Below are 18233 nucleotides of genomic sequence, written 5' to 3'. Positions count from 1 at the left end.
AGTCTCTCAGTGATCAAGGAAGGAAAGTCTGGACACAACTTGCGCCAGGAGAGCCCCTCCTGGGCTCTGCTGGGGAAATCAAGAGAAAGCTACAGGGGCAGTGAGGACAATAACTAGGCCACAACTCACATGAGAGACGACAGCTCCATAAATTTCTGCTTCTACTTTGCCATTCTGCAGAGGGGAGAGAGAACATTGGAGAAAGCTATTACAGATAGATTGGCTGCAGGTCAGGGAGGGAAGGAGCCACTTAACTAGAGGGAACATGTGCCCATCCCTCCTTCCATTCTCTTATTTCCTCCAGAGCTGTCTCCCCTGTCTGGTCTGAGAGGTCCCACTTTGCTTTGGGCAGTAAACAAAGTTGCTAGGGCAGGTATTATCCTATGCAGAGGTGCAGGGCAGTGTCCAGCTTGGAGGGATCCAGCCAGGTGTGGTGGAAGAAAGAGGTTGCTCCCCGTCCTGACAGCGCTCCTATGCCCTTCATCTCATCACCTTGGCAACAATCCAAGGAACATGCAAGCTATGTAGGGGAAACCTCACTGTACATCAGGGGCACCCAGGAACTGGAACCAGACATGGGAGCGTAGCTTGGCATGAAGCCTTCCTCTCTAGAACAGATATGGCATCCCTGGGTGAGCCGTCAGAGAGGGGCATTAGTACTAGCATCATGCCCCACTCTTTGTATAGGTCCTTCTGCTCTTGGGGGTAAATGCACTCCATTGGGAGACTCGGGGGCTCACTCAGTGCACTAGTCTGTACGTGTGCACACATGCAGGTGCAGCTGGGGCTCAGGGACTCAGTGCACCAACACTTTGGCTCTGGAACTCTTGCTGAGATAACAGGTGAAATGAATTTGGCAGGTCTCAATCTGTCACACTGACTTTGTTCCTGACAGTACAATACCACAGTGGCAGTAGGTTATTAGGACAGGCCCAACTTTGGAATGGCAACTGTAGGCCAAGACACAGGGGCCCTGGCAGAGGTGGGTGATCTCAAGTAATGGATGATGATGCCTCTCAAGATGGAGGCACCATGGGTAACCTTTCCAGTGGTTGCCTGTATCTTGCCAGGCACCCATTGCCCCAGCACTACCGGGGATGTTTAAGGTATAAAAAGAAAGGAATAAACAGCTGGTAACCCCCAGAGTTCCCGAGCAGGCTGGGGGTACCATTGCATTTCCACAGCTACAAACCTGCTCTCCTGGGTCTCCCTTTTCACCCTGCAAGAAAAGGAGACCATCTCAGCATATCTCAGGGGACTTCACTCACCTCATCTCTCCAGGAAGGGCTATCTGCCCTGTTAGACTGCTAGGAAAGCTAAAGCACAGAGAGACAGAGTTGGGAAACATGGACACTCAGGAAAGGTAATATGAATGAACTAAAAGCATGAATGTAAAGGCAAGTAGTTAATCTACATTAAAGCACTAGAAGAGCCTTAATTCAATAACTCTATTCACTTTGGAAGTGAATTAAACTAAAATGAGTTAGGACCACTTTAATTCTGAATAAGTATCCACATGGAAGTTTAATTTAATTTTAGTTAATCCCCTTTGAATTCACACCTGTAGTCAATGAGATAGCTTTCGTAAGTGTCCCAGTGTAGAGAACCAAAAGCAACTTGCCTTGGGTTCCACTGCAGGACTGATGTTGGAGTTAAAAAATAAAAAAGGACTATCAGTCCTGATTCAAATTAGGAGTAATTTTTCACTTACAGTTTTTTTCCATAGAAAAATTGGCTCTGTGGTTTGACCAAACTATTCACAAATGTGTGTCAAATTCATCAAATTGTTTTGATCAAGAGAAACCTGGATTTTTATTAATTTATCTATTTTGCAAAAGTTGAAATATTCCAGTTCAGCATTTTTAAAGGCAGGGTCTTGATTGTTTAAGAATGTGCCATTTCAGTAAGTTAACCCAAATTGAATTACAAACAAACCGATTCATTTGAAATTAAATGAAGCTTTGTATAGGGCCTTAAACATTTATTTTGTTTCTCCAGAAAAAAATGATTTTTTTTTTTCATTTTGAGTAAATCCAAACTGATTCCGCACCCCTCACTATCCCTTTTTTTATTTTTTGGGGCTGGTCAGCAAACAGAAAAAAACTGTTTTTTTTTGTACAGCTTTCATCCTCACTCCCAGTTTCCAAGGCACAGAAGAGTAGAAATACATTCTGTTGTAATTCTCCGCAAGCACCCCATTACCTGTGGCATAAGACAGCGACAATAAAGGGCTAAAAGTGGAAGACACTTCCCGGTAGTGAAGTCGGTAGAGCCCAAGGGTTTATTGCAGCTATACTACACAGAGCAGAAATACACCTGGGGCAGGGCAGGGAACCATCAAGTGCTGCCCATGATCTGGTGGGTTTTGCACCAGAGATTTGGGGTGTCTGACCTGACTTAAAGAAACAGAAACACATGAGTTACATTTGGGCAATGCTCAGGGGATGGCAGGGAAAGTGGAACAGAGGGGAGTCCTCTGGAGTGGTGGGGTAGGGTGCACTGGAAGGTGGCAGGGCTGTTTTTCACACCCTGCAGATGGGTGTTTAGATTTTTCCTCCTGCCTTCCAGGGTCTTGTCTCCTAGGCTTTTGGGGCCCCTCAAGCACACTCAATGCCTGTATGCACAAAAACACAGGCTGTGGAGAGACTTAGCAGTGATCTTGCAGGGGTTGCTCTCCCTTCACAGGCAGCACTGACCCCATTGCCTCAGTGCAGCAGGGAGGGCATGTGCATTGCATGGAGCAGGTTGGGGGCTTGGTAGGGGTGCTCTCCTCTTGTGGACAGTGCTGACTCTAATGTCCCAGCCTGGTGCTATGGGGTAATTGTGCTGCAGGCAGGGCAGGGGAGCAGTGGCGGGGTGCTCTCCTTTGTATGCCAGGACTGACATACTCACCTTGGGACCTGGTGGACCAGTGAATCTGGAGTGCCCTGGATGGTGTGGGTCACACTGCAAAGGGAAGAGAATTTTAACTGGGCTATTCCCAATCCCATCGCTACTGCTGATGCCTCTGTTATGGCACTGGAGGTATGACTGCCCCTAGCTGGTGTCACCATTCATTTTGCTTTGTGTGTGTGAAACACTCCCATGTCTGCACCTTTATGGAAGCAGTTGGCAGCGATATGCACAGGATCAAGTGACTCCCATACGGTAGGGTCGAGCACATCAGTCCTCACCTCACCCCAAGACCCAATATGATGAGGGAGCTCCCAGTTATGTCCCTGGGGGCTCAGTGCACTGCCCAAAATTAGTGAGAATCAGCTGAGTTCATTCCTACTCACCCTGTAGTCCCCTGGGGGTCCAGGTAGCCCCATGGGACCAGGTAGACCCTGGGAGCCTTTCTCTCCCTTCAGACAGGGGCTGCTTGGTCTGCCTGGCGGTCCGAAATCTCCTTTCTCACCCTGGCGAGACACAACACATAGATGACACAGAGCACAGGTCACAAACAACCCATCTCACCTGCCCTTTTAATGCAACCCAGCAGTCAGCAAACCCTGGGGAGCAGACCCTGGGGGCATGTGGGCTGCATCAGTATGCCTGCTGTGCCTCTGGGGAAACAGAGGTATGGAGCTGGGGGGATAACTTTTGGCCATGCAAGGGCACCAGTAAGAACAGAGCCTGGGCTTTCAGACTGCTGTTCACCCCTTGCTCCACTGGGCTCTACCCGTTAGATGATGCTGCCCTTGAGAGAAAGCACCTGCTCTCATGGTGTGATGAGTACTATCTTTTGTTCAGTGGCCCATGGGCTGCCCTCTTCCCTCCCCGTGGTGGTCTTAAGCTTCCTGGGGCCAAGCCTCCCCTGTGCTGGCTCCTGGCTTGCAGGGGTCTGGGACCAGGATGTGCCCTGGCTCAGTTGCAATGGGATCTTACCTTTGGCCCAGGGAATCCTGGCTCTCCTGGTGACCCTGGGTTCCCTGGGGGAGACAGAGGTCCTGGTGGGCCAGGGGGCCCTTCAATCCCTGGGATCCCTGGAAGTCCTTGTGACCCTGGGAATCCTGGAGGACCTGGAGGTCCATCAGCCCCGATGGAGCCTGGAGGCCCCGCAGGCCCCTCAAGCCCAGGATTGCCTTGGAAGCCTGGTGGTCCGATGGGTCCCGGTGGTCCCGGCAGGCCTGGGGCTCCTGCTGGCCCTGGGGGCCCTGGTTGGCCTTTTTTCCCTGGGAGTCCCTCAGGGCCTGGTTCACCTTCGTGCCCTGGGTAGCCTTGGGGTCCCGGGGGTCCTGGGAAGCCAGGAGCACCTGGAGGTCCTGGCGGCCCTGCCAGGCCAGGCAAACCCAGCTGCTTATTCAGCTGAGAGGAGAGAGAGGAGGTAGAGCAGAGACATTACTGAACTGACAGCACCGAACGTTTCCACCCCCCAGGTCCCAGCATCCCCACCCTTCCCTCTCAGTGCACACTTGGTGCACACTGTCCCCACTGCATACTCTGTCCTCATTGCCCCCACCCTGCCATCACTGCTGCTTTCACTGTCCCCACCCTGCCCCCACTGCATGCATGCATTGAATCCATTTTGCCCCCCATGACAGTCACCACTGCAACTGTGCTGCCCCCTGCTCTCTAATCTGCAGGAATGGCCCTGAACTACAAGCCCACTAGGGGCCTGCAGCCAGCGCTTGCCAGGCTCTTGCCCTCCCAGGGGAACTCTGGTCTCTTCCTGTCTCTGGCCCCTGGTTCCTTTAATTTCTCCCTCAAGAAGGAAGTGGCCAAGCCCAGCTCTGCAGGCAGAAAACATAAGCTGGAGGCCCTGGGATGCTCTCTGCGGGGCTCCCTTGCTGCCCACCAGCCCTCACCTCATTCTCAGATATGACCAGTCCTTGTGTGACATCTGCCAATCCAGGCACACCTGGGGGCCCAGGAGGGCCTGGAGGTCCGGGGGAACCTGGGGGTCCTTGGGAACCCTGTTGACCTGGGTTCCCCACTTGGCCTCTCTCTCCAGAAAATCCAGGCAAACCTCTTGCTCCTGGAGATCCCCGGTCGCCTTTGTCTCCCTGTTGGGATAAAGAAACAACATGGCTCATAGGGCCCTGGGGTGTGCTTACTGTCACCTTTGCTCTGTGCCAGCCCATCGCTGAAGTGCCAGCTGCATGGCACCCCTGCCCCATGCCAGCTTTTCAAGGCCTTGGCCGTGGGGCCACCATTTTGGACCAGGGAAGTATCAGCAAATGTTGATTTGTTATCAAGCCTCAGTATCCCAGAACCGCTGGGGGGTTATGATTTCGGGGAAGGAGGAAACTGCTTTATTGATAGCTGAACCCACTTGGGTTCTAGGTCCAGGACAGAACTGGAGTAGGTGCACACTGGGCTCAGACAACAGTTTCCAAGATGGGCCTAGGCCCAAGGACAATATGCCTGTGCAATGCACAGACACAGCACATCTCTGTTGCTCTCTAATGCCCAGGCCATATCAAAGGATTGGGAGCCTATGACTGCCTTGCATAGGGTATCTGCTCACACAGTATCTACTCATGCTTTCTGCTCCCAGAGGTGCGTTTGATCCCTCTGGAGTTCATGGGGAAGGAATCCCATTGGCTGCACGAGAGATCTTGTCGGACTCCCTGAGAGTGATGGGAATGATTGGATTTTACTTTAAACCTCCCTTAAAAAACCTTCTGTCCAGGGAGGAAAACAGTTTGTGAGTCTCAGAAACCTGCCAAGGCTTTCTAAAGCACAGCTCTAGGGGGGTCACACAGTCCCACTCATGCCAGGGCCTCCCTAACCCTGCTGTGCCTGGAGCTGCCCTAGGTGGATAAAAGCCATTGAAATCATCACTGTTACCTGCTAAAGGGGACCTACCTTTGGGCCAGGAGGGCCTGGGACAGCCGGGCACACACATTGTGAGTGGTTTCCTTTCTAGGGGACAGAACCAAGTGTCAGTGATGCAGCCACTGATGGGTAATAAGCAGCATGCAGTGCCAGCTCAGCCCCCCACCTGAGAGACCTGGCGGAGAGTTTGGAAGGGTCGGGTGTCAGGAAGCAGGAGAGCAGAGAGAGGGCTGGGGCTGGGATGGAAAACCACCAGGCCCTGCAGTCTGCTGCTGCAGCCTCTGCCTCCCTTTACTCCAGTGGCTTCCTCCCTGCAGCAGCCCCAGTGTTAGGAGGTGGTTGCCCTCCTGCCAGCGGGGTCTGCCCTGGCTGGGCTCTGAGAAAGTGCAGAGGTCAGTAGCTCTGGAGCTGACTGAGAACAGATAAGGAGAGGGTTGCCCTCGAATGCTATGTGCACCCATGTCAGCTCCTTGCTGCCCTCTGTTATGCAGCCCCCCCTGCTTGGGCCATGGCAGTCTGCATCTAAGTCAGCACCCTGACAGGCAGAGACACCTCTTCCCCCAGCAAGAAGACAGGCAGAGACAACAGCTGCCACCTCCTGCTCAGCCCCAAGACAGGCAAGGACACCCCTGTCTCCATATGCACCTGGCGAGTTGTAGCAGCCTTCAGAGGGGTGGGCTTTGGCCCTCTTATTACCTGTGAGAAAGACAGAGAGAGACTGAGCACCAAGCCATCTACACAGCCTTCCTTCTGCCCCCACCAGGGCCCAGGCAGCAGGAAGCACTGCTGGAAAAGATGCCATAACCAGGACAAAACCTGCCCCCTTGGAATGTGAGTCCACCAGCTCAAATCCACCTGTTATGGTCAGGTCTGGGGGTGGAGGACTGATGCCTGGTGACTGTTGACACACAAAGTCTCCAGCCTACACACAAAGTCTCTAGTCTTTGTCTCTCCCCTTTTGGAGCCATGTGTTCCTTTTGTCTTGGGGCATGCTCCTCAGTTTACTCACTTCAGCAGTGGCACCGGAAGGCCTCCAAGCTGCTGTCATTTCTGTGGTTGTCTAGGAAGATGAAGAGAGGGGAATTATTGGCTGCCAGGAGCGTGGCAGGGACTGCAGCCTGTTCTGACAGATGGGTGAGAGCCAGGGCCTGGCACAGAGCACCAAGGAGCCCTGGGATGTTGTGGGGAGCTTGTCTAATTCAGATGCTCATAGCAGTGGCAGAGCTGGGGCAGTAAGAGACGTGCAGGGTGGATAGAGCCTGAATGCTCCTCCTGCAGCTTGTGGAACTGTGTATAGGTAGAGATGATGATGGATAACCAGCCCCCCTCTGCTTCTGGCTGCCCTGTGGCACCAGGTACCTCCACCGCTACCTTGATCTGCAGAAACTCCTCCTCCTCAGCACTCCCTTCGAAGGTCCCCAGTGAAGCGGTGGTATGTGAAGATGGTTTCCCCCTGGCTGATGCTGGAGGCTTCTATAATAGACAGGGGTGGTGGATGGAGAATGTAGGGCATGCAGCAAAGAGGACTTCAGGCTTCATTCACCCACCCACCCTCCGCTCACTCACCCACAGGGGACACTGCTGCCCTGGTGAGTGTGGTTGCAGGTTCAGTCCTGCTGGGGGTCCAAGGTGCCTGTTCTACTTGGGACAGTGCAGGCCATGGTCCTAGATGGGGCGAGCCACACCACTCTGGGTTCTCCATGCAGAGGGAGCAAAGTGACTAGAATCTGTAGAGCCTCTGATCCCAGCTCCCCATGGGGTCTGTATTGTCACATATACCAAGGCCCTTCTGGTTGGACTTGGCGCCTTCCTGCCATGAGGTCCTTGGGACAGACTCTGCAGCAGGGAGGGGCTGGAGGGGAAGGGAGTTCCCAGAAGATCTAGTCCAAAAGCCAGAAAAGCAGCAGCAAAAATGCATTTAATCAGGAAAAGGGCTGAACTGATGAGTGTTGGACTGTAACAGGATTGGGGCAGTGCGGGGGGGAAGAGGGAAGAGTGGGGTCAGATAAGAAGGAGAGTGCCAGGGACTTGGAGCTCTCTCCATGCAGCCTATTGTGTCTGGCACCACTGGGCCAGGGGGAAGAGATAAGGACGAAGGACAAGGGCATAGGAAACAGCTTGAAGGGAAGATGCTTCGGAGGCCTGAAGTCAACAAAAGCAGCATTGGCCTGGTAGACGAATTGGCTTGGCAGAATGCAGTTGGAGAGGGACTTGAGCAAACAGCGCTGGGACTTAGTCCCACAGCCCCTGCCTCCCTGTCCTGCCCTTCAGCATTACACTGGCCCACCTGCAGGAGGGATGGGACACAGTCCTAGCCTAGCTTAGCCTTGCCAGGTGTTGGGTCTGGTTTGGTCTGAGCTGCCTGGGATACATGCACAGCAGCCAAGCTAAGCTTCATGTCCCAGGCCAACCTCCCATGCCTCCTATGCCCAGTCATACACCCCTGTGCCACCCCACATCTATTCATGTACAATCACATACCAATAAATGCACCAAACCATGTATCCCGAGCCCCATCCATAAACCTCTATGCTTATACACCCCCCACGTTATACATATACCTAGATAGCCACATGCACATACAGGCACCTGCACACAAACCCAAGTGCCCATGCGTGTATCCTCCATAGACACGCACCTATGCCCTACTTAATTGACTCAGTCCTGTTCCCATCCCTACATCCTGCTTCATTTCCCCCCTGCACATTGCACATGGTCCCCCCACCACATACACATAGTAATGAACCTTCTCCCTTGCCCTCTCACATATTCTTCCCAACACACCTGACAGGCACAGACACTGCACAAACATACTCGCCTTCCATGCGTTCAGACCTATGACCTGCTGTTGCCACAGCTCAGCGCATGCACTTGCAATGACTATTACACATGCACCCTCCCCCATTCTCCCAAGCATGTCTGACACACATTTTTCTTTTAAGGAACACACAGTCACCCAGACCCGTGGACACCCACCCACATTCATAAACACACAAGTGTGTATGCACATGCACACACACAAGCACACACACACTCCTTACTCAGTGGCTGCCCCTGACCAAAGCACCTGGTTGTGTGTTCTTGGGCAGACGTGCATCTCACCCACCTTGGTAGCTTGTGCCTTTCTCCTTGGGGTCACCAGTGGGGGTTTGCTTAGCAGGATTTTCTTTGTTGGCTCTGCATCACCAGCAGCCCAGCCTGAAAAAGCAAAGAGAGGATTGGGTTGAGGATCTGTGGCATGGCTTCCCCCACCAGGTAGCCCACCTTTGTAGAGACCCCAGAGATCTGTGTCTGTCCTGTCAGTCAGCCCTTTGGCCTGAGTCTCTGGCAGCACTGCTCAGCCTGAATCTGCATCTTTCACCTCAGACAGGCAGGAGCACAAAGGTTAGAGCAGCAGGCAAGGGTCAGGACTCCTGGGTTCTGTGATGACTGTGCTGCTACCCCCCTTGGAGTGGACCACATCAGCTCCTGGGCAGCTGTGCCCCACAGCAGCTCAGGGCAAGGGAAGAATCCCACATTGAGTCAAAATGCACAGCAGTCCTCGCAGCTGGAGTTTCACCAGGACATGAGGGTTCTCATCTGGAGCCCTTAATGGCCACAAGGGCTCCAGATACAGTAGCCAAAAGCCGGTGCCCCCGCAGCCCACTGTCTCTTAGGAACATCCTAGGGCACTGGGCTCAGTACTGACTGTGAGGGGAGACACTTGCCCTCCCAGCAGAGCAATATAGTGGATCTGTACCTGTTTAGATCAGCTGAGCCCTGGGTCCTTGCCTGTCTAATGCATGGGGGACACAGAGGGGCAGACCTGTTTCCTTAGGACCAGTGATAGCCTTAGTGTTCCTAGGAGGGAGAAGCCTTGGAAACCCTGCTTTGTTCCCGGGGCAGGGCAGGTCCATGGGACAGAGTCCCACTTGGGGACACCCCTCACCATGCTCTTGTGGTGATCTCAGCACCTGTGTGTGTTGTCTAGATTGTGCCCAGCCTGTCCAGTGGCAGGTGGTGGGAATGGACGGATGGATGGACAGATGGGGATGACCAGTCCTAGCAGAACCGAAGGATCAAGGCATTGGGTGTAGGCTATATGGCTTCAGGATAGAGCTGTATAGCAGGACAGGGTCCCTGCTCCCATCCAGATGGAGGCTTCCAGGGATCCACCAGGGAATCAAAGTCTGAGTTTTCCCACTGCCTCCCTGCCCACCTTTGCTCCCATGCCTTGGAGCCAAGCTTGTTTAAGTGTGTGCTTCATGGATTGCCAAGAGAACCTAGAACACAGTCTGGCTACAGGGATGCGCAGCCTCCTCAGCATCCCAGGCTCACGCTGGCACACAGGTACCGGGGCAGCTGCTGATTTGTCTGGTAATACAGAGGACCTGGTATTGGCAGCTGCTGTCCACGGTGCCTGCTGTCCACAGAGCATGCCTGGGAAGTGAAGAGGAGCTATGAGGTGTTCAGCACCTTGGAAATCAGGTCCCAGAACAGCTCTAGGTGGGTCCTCAAAATCACCACCCACTGTGCAAAATGCCTGCTTGAGTGAGCAAGCCTCAGCCTTAGCCAGTCATGGGGAAACTGAGTCACAGAGAGGAGAAAAGACCTATCTAGGGTCACAGGATCAGTGGCAGAGCTGAGAAAAGAAACTAGAAATTGTGGCTCCTACTCCCACTGTTCTAACCACTGGACCCCACTCTCCTTCCAGAGCTAGGACTAGAACCCAAGCAGCCTGGCTCCCAACTCCTGCTTTTGTCATCAGGCCCTGCTCCCTCTGCATGTCACCCTCATGCAGGTTGGCAGGGGTGGCTGGGTTCCTAGGCTGTCATCCTCTATCTGCTCAGTCGCACCAACCCCAGAGATGCATCCTTCCTCTCCCCATGCCCCACAGCACAGCTCAGGCAAGGCCCCAGAGGCACCTACCTTCCCCCTCCTCTGTGGGGTGCTGGGTGGCGGTCAACGGGTTGATGGTCGTCTTTTCATCAGAGCCCAGGTAGAACCACTGGGCTGTGCCGGGGGGCACTCTTGTTCCCATGAACAGCAGGATGCAAAGACAGTGGAGAAGAAAGGGGCAGCTGCCTTTGGGGACCACCATAGCGCTCTGCTACAGACAGACTGCCTTTGGTGCCAAGTGGCTGCCCAGCTGGCTCAGTCACAGTCCCCTGCACTCCCGCTCCGTCTGCCTTGCAGGGCAGAAATGTGCCGCCCTCCACAGACACAGCTGCTCAGAGCTAACCTTCGGCACCTGGCCCTGAGTTGTTATCATGGCCCGTCCTCCACTCCGCTTTGACACGCCCCTGTCTCCTGTCTCCAGCTTGGCATCAACACTTTCCTGAGGGCCTGATTCAGCAGGGTGCTGAGCACCTGGAGGGATGGGGTTATCAGTGGAGAGATCAGTCTGTTTCCTCCTCAGTCCTCTGCAGAGTAACCTCATTTGCAGGATATAGGGGCATCCAGAGGGGTTTAGCTATTTGCTCAGGCACCACCAGGTCACAGCGACTCCAGACCACTGGAAGCAACAAAGCTGGTTTTGGAGGACAGGGAACAGAGTCACATAGTCTGGCTGGGCAGGTTGGATGGCAGGGATTTTAACAGAGGTGGGGCAGGAAAATACTGTGCAAGAAATGAACAGGTCAGGAGAGGAGTCTAAAAGAGTTACTTTTTTTGCTGGGGAGAAAGGCCAGAAGAGCAGGAGGTGGTTGTGGGTTGGGGTTGAGGGCCACTGGCAGAGCTGAGTATGTGCAGATGGCCCAGTCTTTGCCCCAGGAACTGCAATGCTGCCATGCAGGGGAAGCACCAAGAGCTGATTTCCTGCACACACAGATCACAGAGAGCGAGCAGCTGGTCATGGAGCCAGGAGAAGGCAAGAGAGCCCATGTGTGTATATGTGTGCACACACACATGTGCATGCATGTGTATATGTGTGTTTGTTGGGGGGCTGACCCTACATTTCCCATCCCAAACAGTGAAAGCCTGGTCTCTGAGAGGAGGGTTGGGGGAACATTTCCTTGGGGTTGTCCAGACCCCCATCTCACCCAAAAGCTCAGTTTTCCAAAGCCCACAAGGTGCCCCAGTGAGCCAGGAGAGGGCCCCAGTGAGCTAGGTCCACCAACCTGAGCCCTGAGCTAATACCTGCTTAAACCTAGCATGCTGCCCACTGGGCCCAGCAAGCAGGGCAGGTCTCTTGGGATGTGGGGAAGGAAGAGGCATCCAGAGTCCTGGGGAGCTCTGGTGCCTGAAGGACTTATCTGGCCTGGTCCCTATGCTCACTAAGGGCCACAGAAGGGCAAGGGGGTCATTGCATCTGCAGGGGCCAGGCTGGAGGCAGTGTGTTTGTCCCAGGAGATGAGGGGAGAGTGAATAGGGCAGATGGCTGCAGGGAAGGGAGAGGGCCCCACAGTAGACCCCTCAGTTCTTCCTGAGCAGGGCGTGGGGGGGATAGATGCCTTTTCTGTGAGTTCAAGGCCTTTTCTGTGAGCTCGGGGCAGGGCAAGCTCATCTGAGCTCTCTACGCTAGGCACTCTGGCACAAAGGGAGAACCCCTCAGTGACCAGCTCTGGGGCCTGGCTGGAGAGGTGCAGACCCAGGGCAGCATCAGGGCCCAGGGAGTTCAGGCTGAAGCAGCAAACACTGTAACGCTCCAGCCTGCACACTCTGTTCCTCTTCCGACCACAGAGACACAACAGTTGCCCTGGCCAGTGCTGCCAAGGGCTGATAAGCAGCCACATTCTCCGCCAGGATGGGCACCTGTTTGGGTTTGGGCATCGTGTCAAGGCTGGCGCCTCCAAGCCTTCACCCCATATCATAGCTACTGTGTGGCCCAATTCTGGGACAGTGGGGGGGAGGTGGCGAGGGCTTGGCATACTGTTCCTGACAAAGTCCAGCTGGGGGTTGATGAGCAATGCCAGGTGCTATGCCCTGCTCCAGGCCCTAATCCCCTGTCTGCCCTTAGAGTCAATGGGGCCAGCAGACCAGCCAGGCACTGACTGGGCCAGGGAGTGGGAGCTCCCATATGTCCCAGTGTGGGCTGCTCAGGGTGGGGATGGGGCATTGCATAGGCTTTGCCTGTTCCTACAACTCTTTCTTTGCCAAGGTCAAAGCCCACTGGGAGGCAAGAGCAGCTTCCCAGCGGTAGTGTGGGGAGAGGGCCATGCCCTGTCCTGGGAGTGAGCCCTTTCCTTCAGTCACTAGGAGTATAGTCTGGAGCCAAAAGGTGAAGCCAGGCAGCTGCTGTGATTTAGGAAGATGGAGCACAGCCAGGATATTGCGGTGGTGTTTTACCCAGCGCTGAAATGCAGCCATATCTGGGGTGGAGCACAGCAGCTGGTGATCAGCCACACGCATTGCCACAACTTGTGTTGCAGGTGGGAGGATAAGCTGAAAGCTGCTGGTACTTACTGGCTATGTAGGAAACTTGGGAGGGAGATGGGAGGGTTTGCAAGGGCAGCCCTGTGCCTCTCCTGGCCCAGACTGCTGCAGGCTCCTGAGGTCCTGCATTCCACCCTGCAGCTTGGTGGCATCTCAGGTCCCCATTTTGCCCCACTCAGAGAAAACCAAGGTGCCACATGCCAGAGTCTGGGCACTCCATGCCCCTAGAAATAGAGCTGCTCCCTCCGCCCCCACTCATGTGCTCCCCCCCGGGTGTATGGTACAGGCTGCCCCTGGGAGCTGGGGAAACTGAGGCACAGGGGCTATGGGCATGCTCTCCTCCTGTCGTCCCCCCTGGGGCCATCAAAATAGACAGGAAATGAAGCAGCGAACAGGGGGTACTTCCCAGAACAGAGCCCTGGTGTGCCCCACCTCAGCACAGCCCACAGCCATGAGCCCTAGGGCAATCACGGCAGCCTCATGGGGTTGCACCAGCAGAGGATTTGGCCCCGTCTGTTTCCTAACTCTGTTCAGTTGCCACCAACCTTTAACACTGCCCCATGTGCTCGGTGCCCTGTGGGGGCAAGGACCTCACCACAGGGATACAGCACGGCTGCAAAGGCAGCTTGCAGCAGGAAGGGGGAGGCTCAGGGCAGGTGCTGGGATGCTGACAAGCCTTCCTGGAGCAGAAGGCAGCCCCACGCTGCAGCATTGCTTCAGGTGCCCAGGCCAGCTCCCATGATGCATTTCTCAGTGGCGGAGGAGAAGCGGCAGTGATGACTGATTTGACAGCAGCTTCCTGCTGATGTGGCTGGGGATTCCCCCGGAGCTTCCTGGGCTGTCTCCTGATTGGCTGGAAGAGAACTTCTATGTCAGAGCAGGACTCGGCAAAACTTCCAGCAGGTCCTGGCCAGCATGGCACTAGTCTGAGGGGATCCCCTGGGCATGCCCCCCTTCCCCTCTCTTCCCCATGCCCCAGCTCTGAACCAATGGGAGAGGAGGCTGCTGCAAATAAATCCCCATGTGGAGCAGCGCCGGGCAGACTGTGGGTCTGCACAGGCACTTTGCAGCACCATGGGGATCCTGCTGAGCCGGATCCAGGAGATGCTGAGCAACTTCTACGGGATGCAGGCTCGCATCCTCCTGCTGGGGCTAGACAACGCCGGCAAAACAACCATCATCTACCGGCTGAAGCTGAAAGAGACAGTCATCACCATCCCCACCCTGGGCTTCAACGTGGAGACGGTGGAGCCTACCAGGAACATGACCTTCACCCTGTGGGATGTGGGAGGCCAAGACCGGATCAGGGCCCTGTGGAAGCACTACCTGTCCAACACGGATGGCTTGGTGTTTGTGGTGGACAGTGCTGACCCTGAGCGCTTTGGGGAGGCTGGAGCTGAGTTGGAAGCCATGCTGGGGTCTGATCTGATGCAGGGGGTGCCCTTGGTGCTGTTGGCGAACAAGCAGGACCTGCCTAGAGCCCAGCCCATAACAGAGATAGTGGAAGTGCTGGGCCTGAGGCAGCTGCAAGGCCACAAGTGGCACGTGCAGGGTTGCTGTGCTGTGAGTGGACAAGGGCTGCCCGAGGCGCTGGAGAAGCTGGCAGAGATGGTGAAGCAGAAGCAGAAGGCCAGGGGGCTGTAAGGCAGGCTCCTCTGCACCACTCGGGGACTATGACAAATGCTTGCCAACCAGCAGAAATCCCCTGACCCGGTCAGTAAACTCTGGGGAATGGGACAGGGACATGCAGCCTCTCGGAGATCTCTGGGCTTCTCTGCCTGCCTATTAAGGACCCAGTGAGGCAGTAGCTCCCCCAAACTGCTGCTTCCTCACCATGTTTGCCTTGGGAGCATCCCAGCCAAGCTGAGACTGATGCTGCTGGGAGGCCCTTTCAGAGACGTGGATCACCTGGGGACCTGCTGGGATTGGATTTTTTCTGTATCATGCATAGGGCTGTGGTAATGAGTATTAAACAAGTGGTTATTAAACAGTCTCTGGGCTTATTTTCCTTTGTAGTCATCTGGGTGTCTTGGCCTGGCTCCAGGCCGTGGTTGCTCTGGCATCCTCGCAGGGGAAGGGGGTTGGTTTCTGGTGGGCTCTGGCTCTTGATACATTTAGGCACTGTTGAAGTGCCAACCTGAAATCTTGGGCCTGTGAAAAGTTCACCGAGTGCTCTGGGATGCTGGGGGTGACAGAAGCACCTGTTGGTGTAACAGCTGTGTAGAGCCAGTGCAGCAGGTTTCACCCTGCTGGAGAGACAGCCCTGGGGAAAGTGGCCCAGTGTACTGCTATGAGCTGTGTTGGGGGAGGAGTATGATGGGACATCCATTTAAGGAACCACCCCTGTTCTCTGCTTCATTTCCCAAGCTCATTTCAGACTCCTGGCCCATTTGTATTTCCTAGTTGCAGGGCAGGGAGGGTGTGTATCCATGGCTATCAGCCCAATGAGACAGAGGCAAAGGCACTGATTCACAAAAGGAGACAAGTCACTCATAGCTCCCCTGTGCCTCAGTTTCCCCAACTCTAAGGAACAGCCTATACTGATCTCCTGGGGGGAGCAGAGGGGCAGCACACACAGACACATGGCACCTTGGCTCTCTGAACAGGGTGAGCCAGCGCCCAAAGGCATTGCTGAGTTGCAGCACAGAATAAATGAACTCCAGCAGCCTGCAGCAGTCAGGCCCAGTAGGAGTGCAGAGTGTCCCTTGCAAACCCTCCTGCTTCCCTCTGGAGTTTCTTAAATAGCCACTAGGTGCCGGCAGCTTTCAACTTATCGTCCCACCTCCTGCGTTCCCTTGTGCAGAGAAAGGCAGAGCCAGCCCCATGCCTGGAGTGGAGGCAGGAGAGCTGTGCTGCTGAGTGGACAGAGCCAGTGTGGTAGCTCACAGCAGGAGGTGAGCCCAGGCTACTCCCTTGGAGCTGCTGTGCTGTTGCTTCTGGCCCTTTCCTCCCTTAGAAGCCATGTTCCCTACAAGTCCCAGGCTCAGATTTTTCCAGCACCATGTGCCCTGGTCCATGCTCCAAACTAGTGTCAGGATTTCAACAGGAGACACCCAGAACAGCCTGGCCCTGCAGGGAGTGGGTTTGTTGTGGGAGCTATGGCTCCCTACTTTGTGCTCACCTCCAGTCCCCACCACTGTGAATTTTCTGTGCCCAGGCCTTTCCAAACCCTGGAGAAGGCCACTCCCTGCTGCAGGAACACTATTCCACAGGTGGCAGGGCATGGGGGGGTGAGGGGAGCACTGTGCCCCTGGAAGGGCACCTTTGGGATCAGACACAAGGCCCTGGACAGTAGGGAGCATTACAAGTGTTTGTAGATTTGGGCTGCTGGCTCCAGCATCTGAGCTGAATCCCAGTGGACACAGTTGAATCCTAGGTGATCCAAGCACCTTCATTTCCCATCCCAACCCATTGTACAGCCCTTGGATCTCAATGACAGCCCTTCTCTTCCCTTCGGGAAGTGGTTGAAAGGCCTCTCCACTCTGCCCCCATACAGCAGCAGAGGGATGGCATACCAGGCTTCTTGTGAGTCCAGGGGTTATGGCAACTTTGCCCTTGCCTCCTGCCATTTGGCTGTACCCTCTCTGCCTTCCCAAAACTTGAAGTGCCCCATGCGCCAGGCAAACAGCAGCTTCCACTACTACTTTTCAGTTTCTCTTGGGCACATACCCAGTGCTGGCCTGACATGTTTGGGGGGCTCCAGGCTGCTAGAGCAGGGGCAGTGGAGGGATCTGTGGATGGGGACTCCGGTGGAGCACTCACTTTGCTTCTCCTTTATGCTCATACTGCTTGATGCTTTTCTGTGGAGAAAGCCATGCAGTTCATCTTCTTGCCAGAGGGGATATTAGCAATGCAGTATCTGGGGATATCACATGTACACCAACCCCACAACAGAGGTGGTTACAAAGAGCATGCAGGAAATCCCTTTTTCCAGGAATTTCAGCCCAAGACCAACAGCAGAATAACTGTTCCTCCAGAATGGACTCTTATTGGAGAGATGATGGCAGACATCAAATACGCCCGTTGCTTGCAACAGCTTCTCCATAAAGAACGTGCAACAACCAAATGATTGTGCCTTTCTGCAGAGGCTCAAAACTTGCCCACACACTAAGGAGAAGGGCTTGTGAGACTGTTAAAGCACTTTCTGTTGATCCCTGGCCATAATGGTGTGCATGTGTGTGTAACTATAAATACACACCCATAATGTGTAGCTCTTGGAATCACTTGAATACACAGGCACAAAGACTGTCTGCTCAGGATAGACCTGGCTAGACTTGGTTGGGATGGTGCACTTCTGGGAGCAGCAGCTTTAAGCATGCTGTCTCCATGCAAACCCATGAGAGAGAATGTTCCTGGGTCCAAATCTGAAAGACTAGAAGTAGAGAGAGCAATATGCATTGGTGGAAAATCATCCCAAGCCATAGAGTGGCTCCTGAGAGAATAACCCGTCACTCTCAGAACTGCTGGCTTGTGTGTCATGAGCCCTATATTGTTATCAGTTAGGTAGGAGGTTCCTTCAACTCCAGTCTGGAACAGGAGGATGAGAGTTCCTAGTGACCCTCCACATTGCTATAGGGCTGTGGTTCTCAACTTTCTTAGACCTGAGGCGCCCCTTGATCGATTTGAAAAAATGCCAACTCTTATTTTCACTCTTTTTTGACTACAGAAAAATAATAAAGCAATTCTTTTGTTGCCAAGAGCTCAGAAAACCCACAACAGATCAGAATGGCTTTAACACTACAGATTCCTGTGTGAAAACTCTGGGTTTATCTTGTGACTCATGTTTGCATACCTTACGTGCTAACGTTGTATGGCACCCTTGAAAGGATTCTCAAGGCACCCTGCTTGAGAATCACTGCTGTAGGGGCAGCCAGTCAGTCTGCTGTGCACAAGAGCTACTATTTCTGCCTCCTAAAGCCATCCCTCTCAAGGGTCTCCTCTTGCAGGCACTTTGAGCCCCTGTCAAACAGCTGGATTTCGTGACGTGGCAGGTCCCGGTGTGGCCTGGCTTCACCCCAGCAAGATATGTGACTGCTACAGGAGTGCCCAGCAGAAAAGGCACCATGGCATTGCCCAGCCTCAAATGGTGCCATGAAGGTGGTGAGAAGCAGGGGATCATC

At 54.3% G+C, this 18233-nt stretch overlaps 1 protein-coding gene and 1 pseudogene across 3 annotated transcripts in view; one reads left to right on the top strand and one right to left on the bottom strand.

Moving 5' to 3' along the window:
• Window positions 1–10932, bottom strand: part of LOC149866930 (uncharacterized) — a 29724-nt gene extending 18792 nt beyond the window's left edge. For 2 of the 3 annotated variants that reach the window (XM_090044462.1, XM_090044463.1), the window contains exons 1-12: window positions 10669–10932; window positions 8867–8958; window positions 7132–7233; window positions 6770–6820; window positions 6406–6456; window positions 5791–5847; window positions 4788–4985; window positions 3868–4287; window positions 3279–3398; window positions 2893–2946; window positions 1193–1219; window positions 130–174 (exon numbers count right to left, since the gene is read on the bottom strand). In XM_090044462.1, the coding sequence (XP_089900588.1) occupies window positions 130–174; window positions 1193–1219; window positions 2893–2946; window positions 3279–3398; window positions 3868–4287; window positions 4788–4985; window positions 5791–5847; window positions 6406–6456; window positions 6770–6820; window positions 7132–7233; window positions 8867–8958; window positions 10669–10840 (1389 nt within the window). In that variant the 5' untranslated portion in view covers window positions 10841–10932. The remainder of the gene's footprint in view (window positions 1–129; window positions 175–1192; window positions 1220–2892; window positions 2947–3278; window positions 3399–3867; window positions 4288–4787; window positions 4986–5790; window positions 5848–6405; window positions 6457–6769; window positions 6821–7131; window positions 7234–8866; window positions 8959–10668) is intronic. The other variant, XM_090044464.1, reaches the window with a different exon arrangement.
• Window positions 10933–13999: 3067 nt separating this feature from the next.
• On the top strand, window positions 14000–15100 carry LOC149866929 (uncharacterized; annotated as a pseudogene).
• The last annotated feature ends 3133 nt before the right edge of the window (window positions 15101–18233 follow it).

This window comes from Crocodylus siamensis, chromosome 4 (assembly GCF_052110815.1).
Source record: "Crocodylus siamensis isolate JL-2025a chromosome 4, ASM5211081v1, whole genome shotgun sequence".
Taxonomy (NCBI): Eukaryota; Metazoa; Chordata; order Crocodylia; family Crocodylidae; genus Crocodylus; species Crocodylus siamensis.
This window is presented reverse-complemented; position numbering and strand designations above follow the sequence as displayed.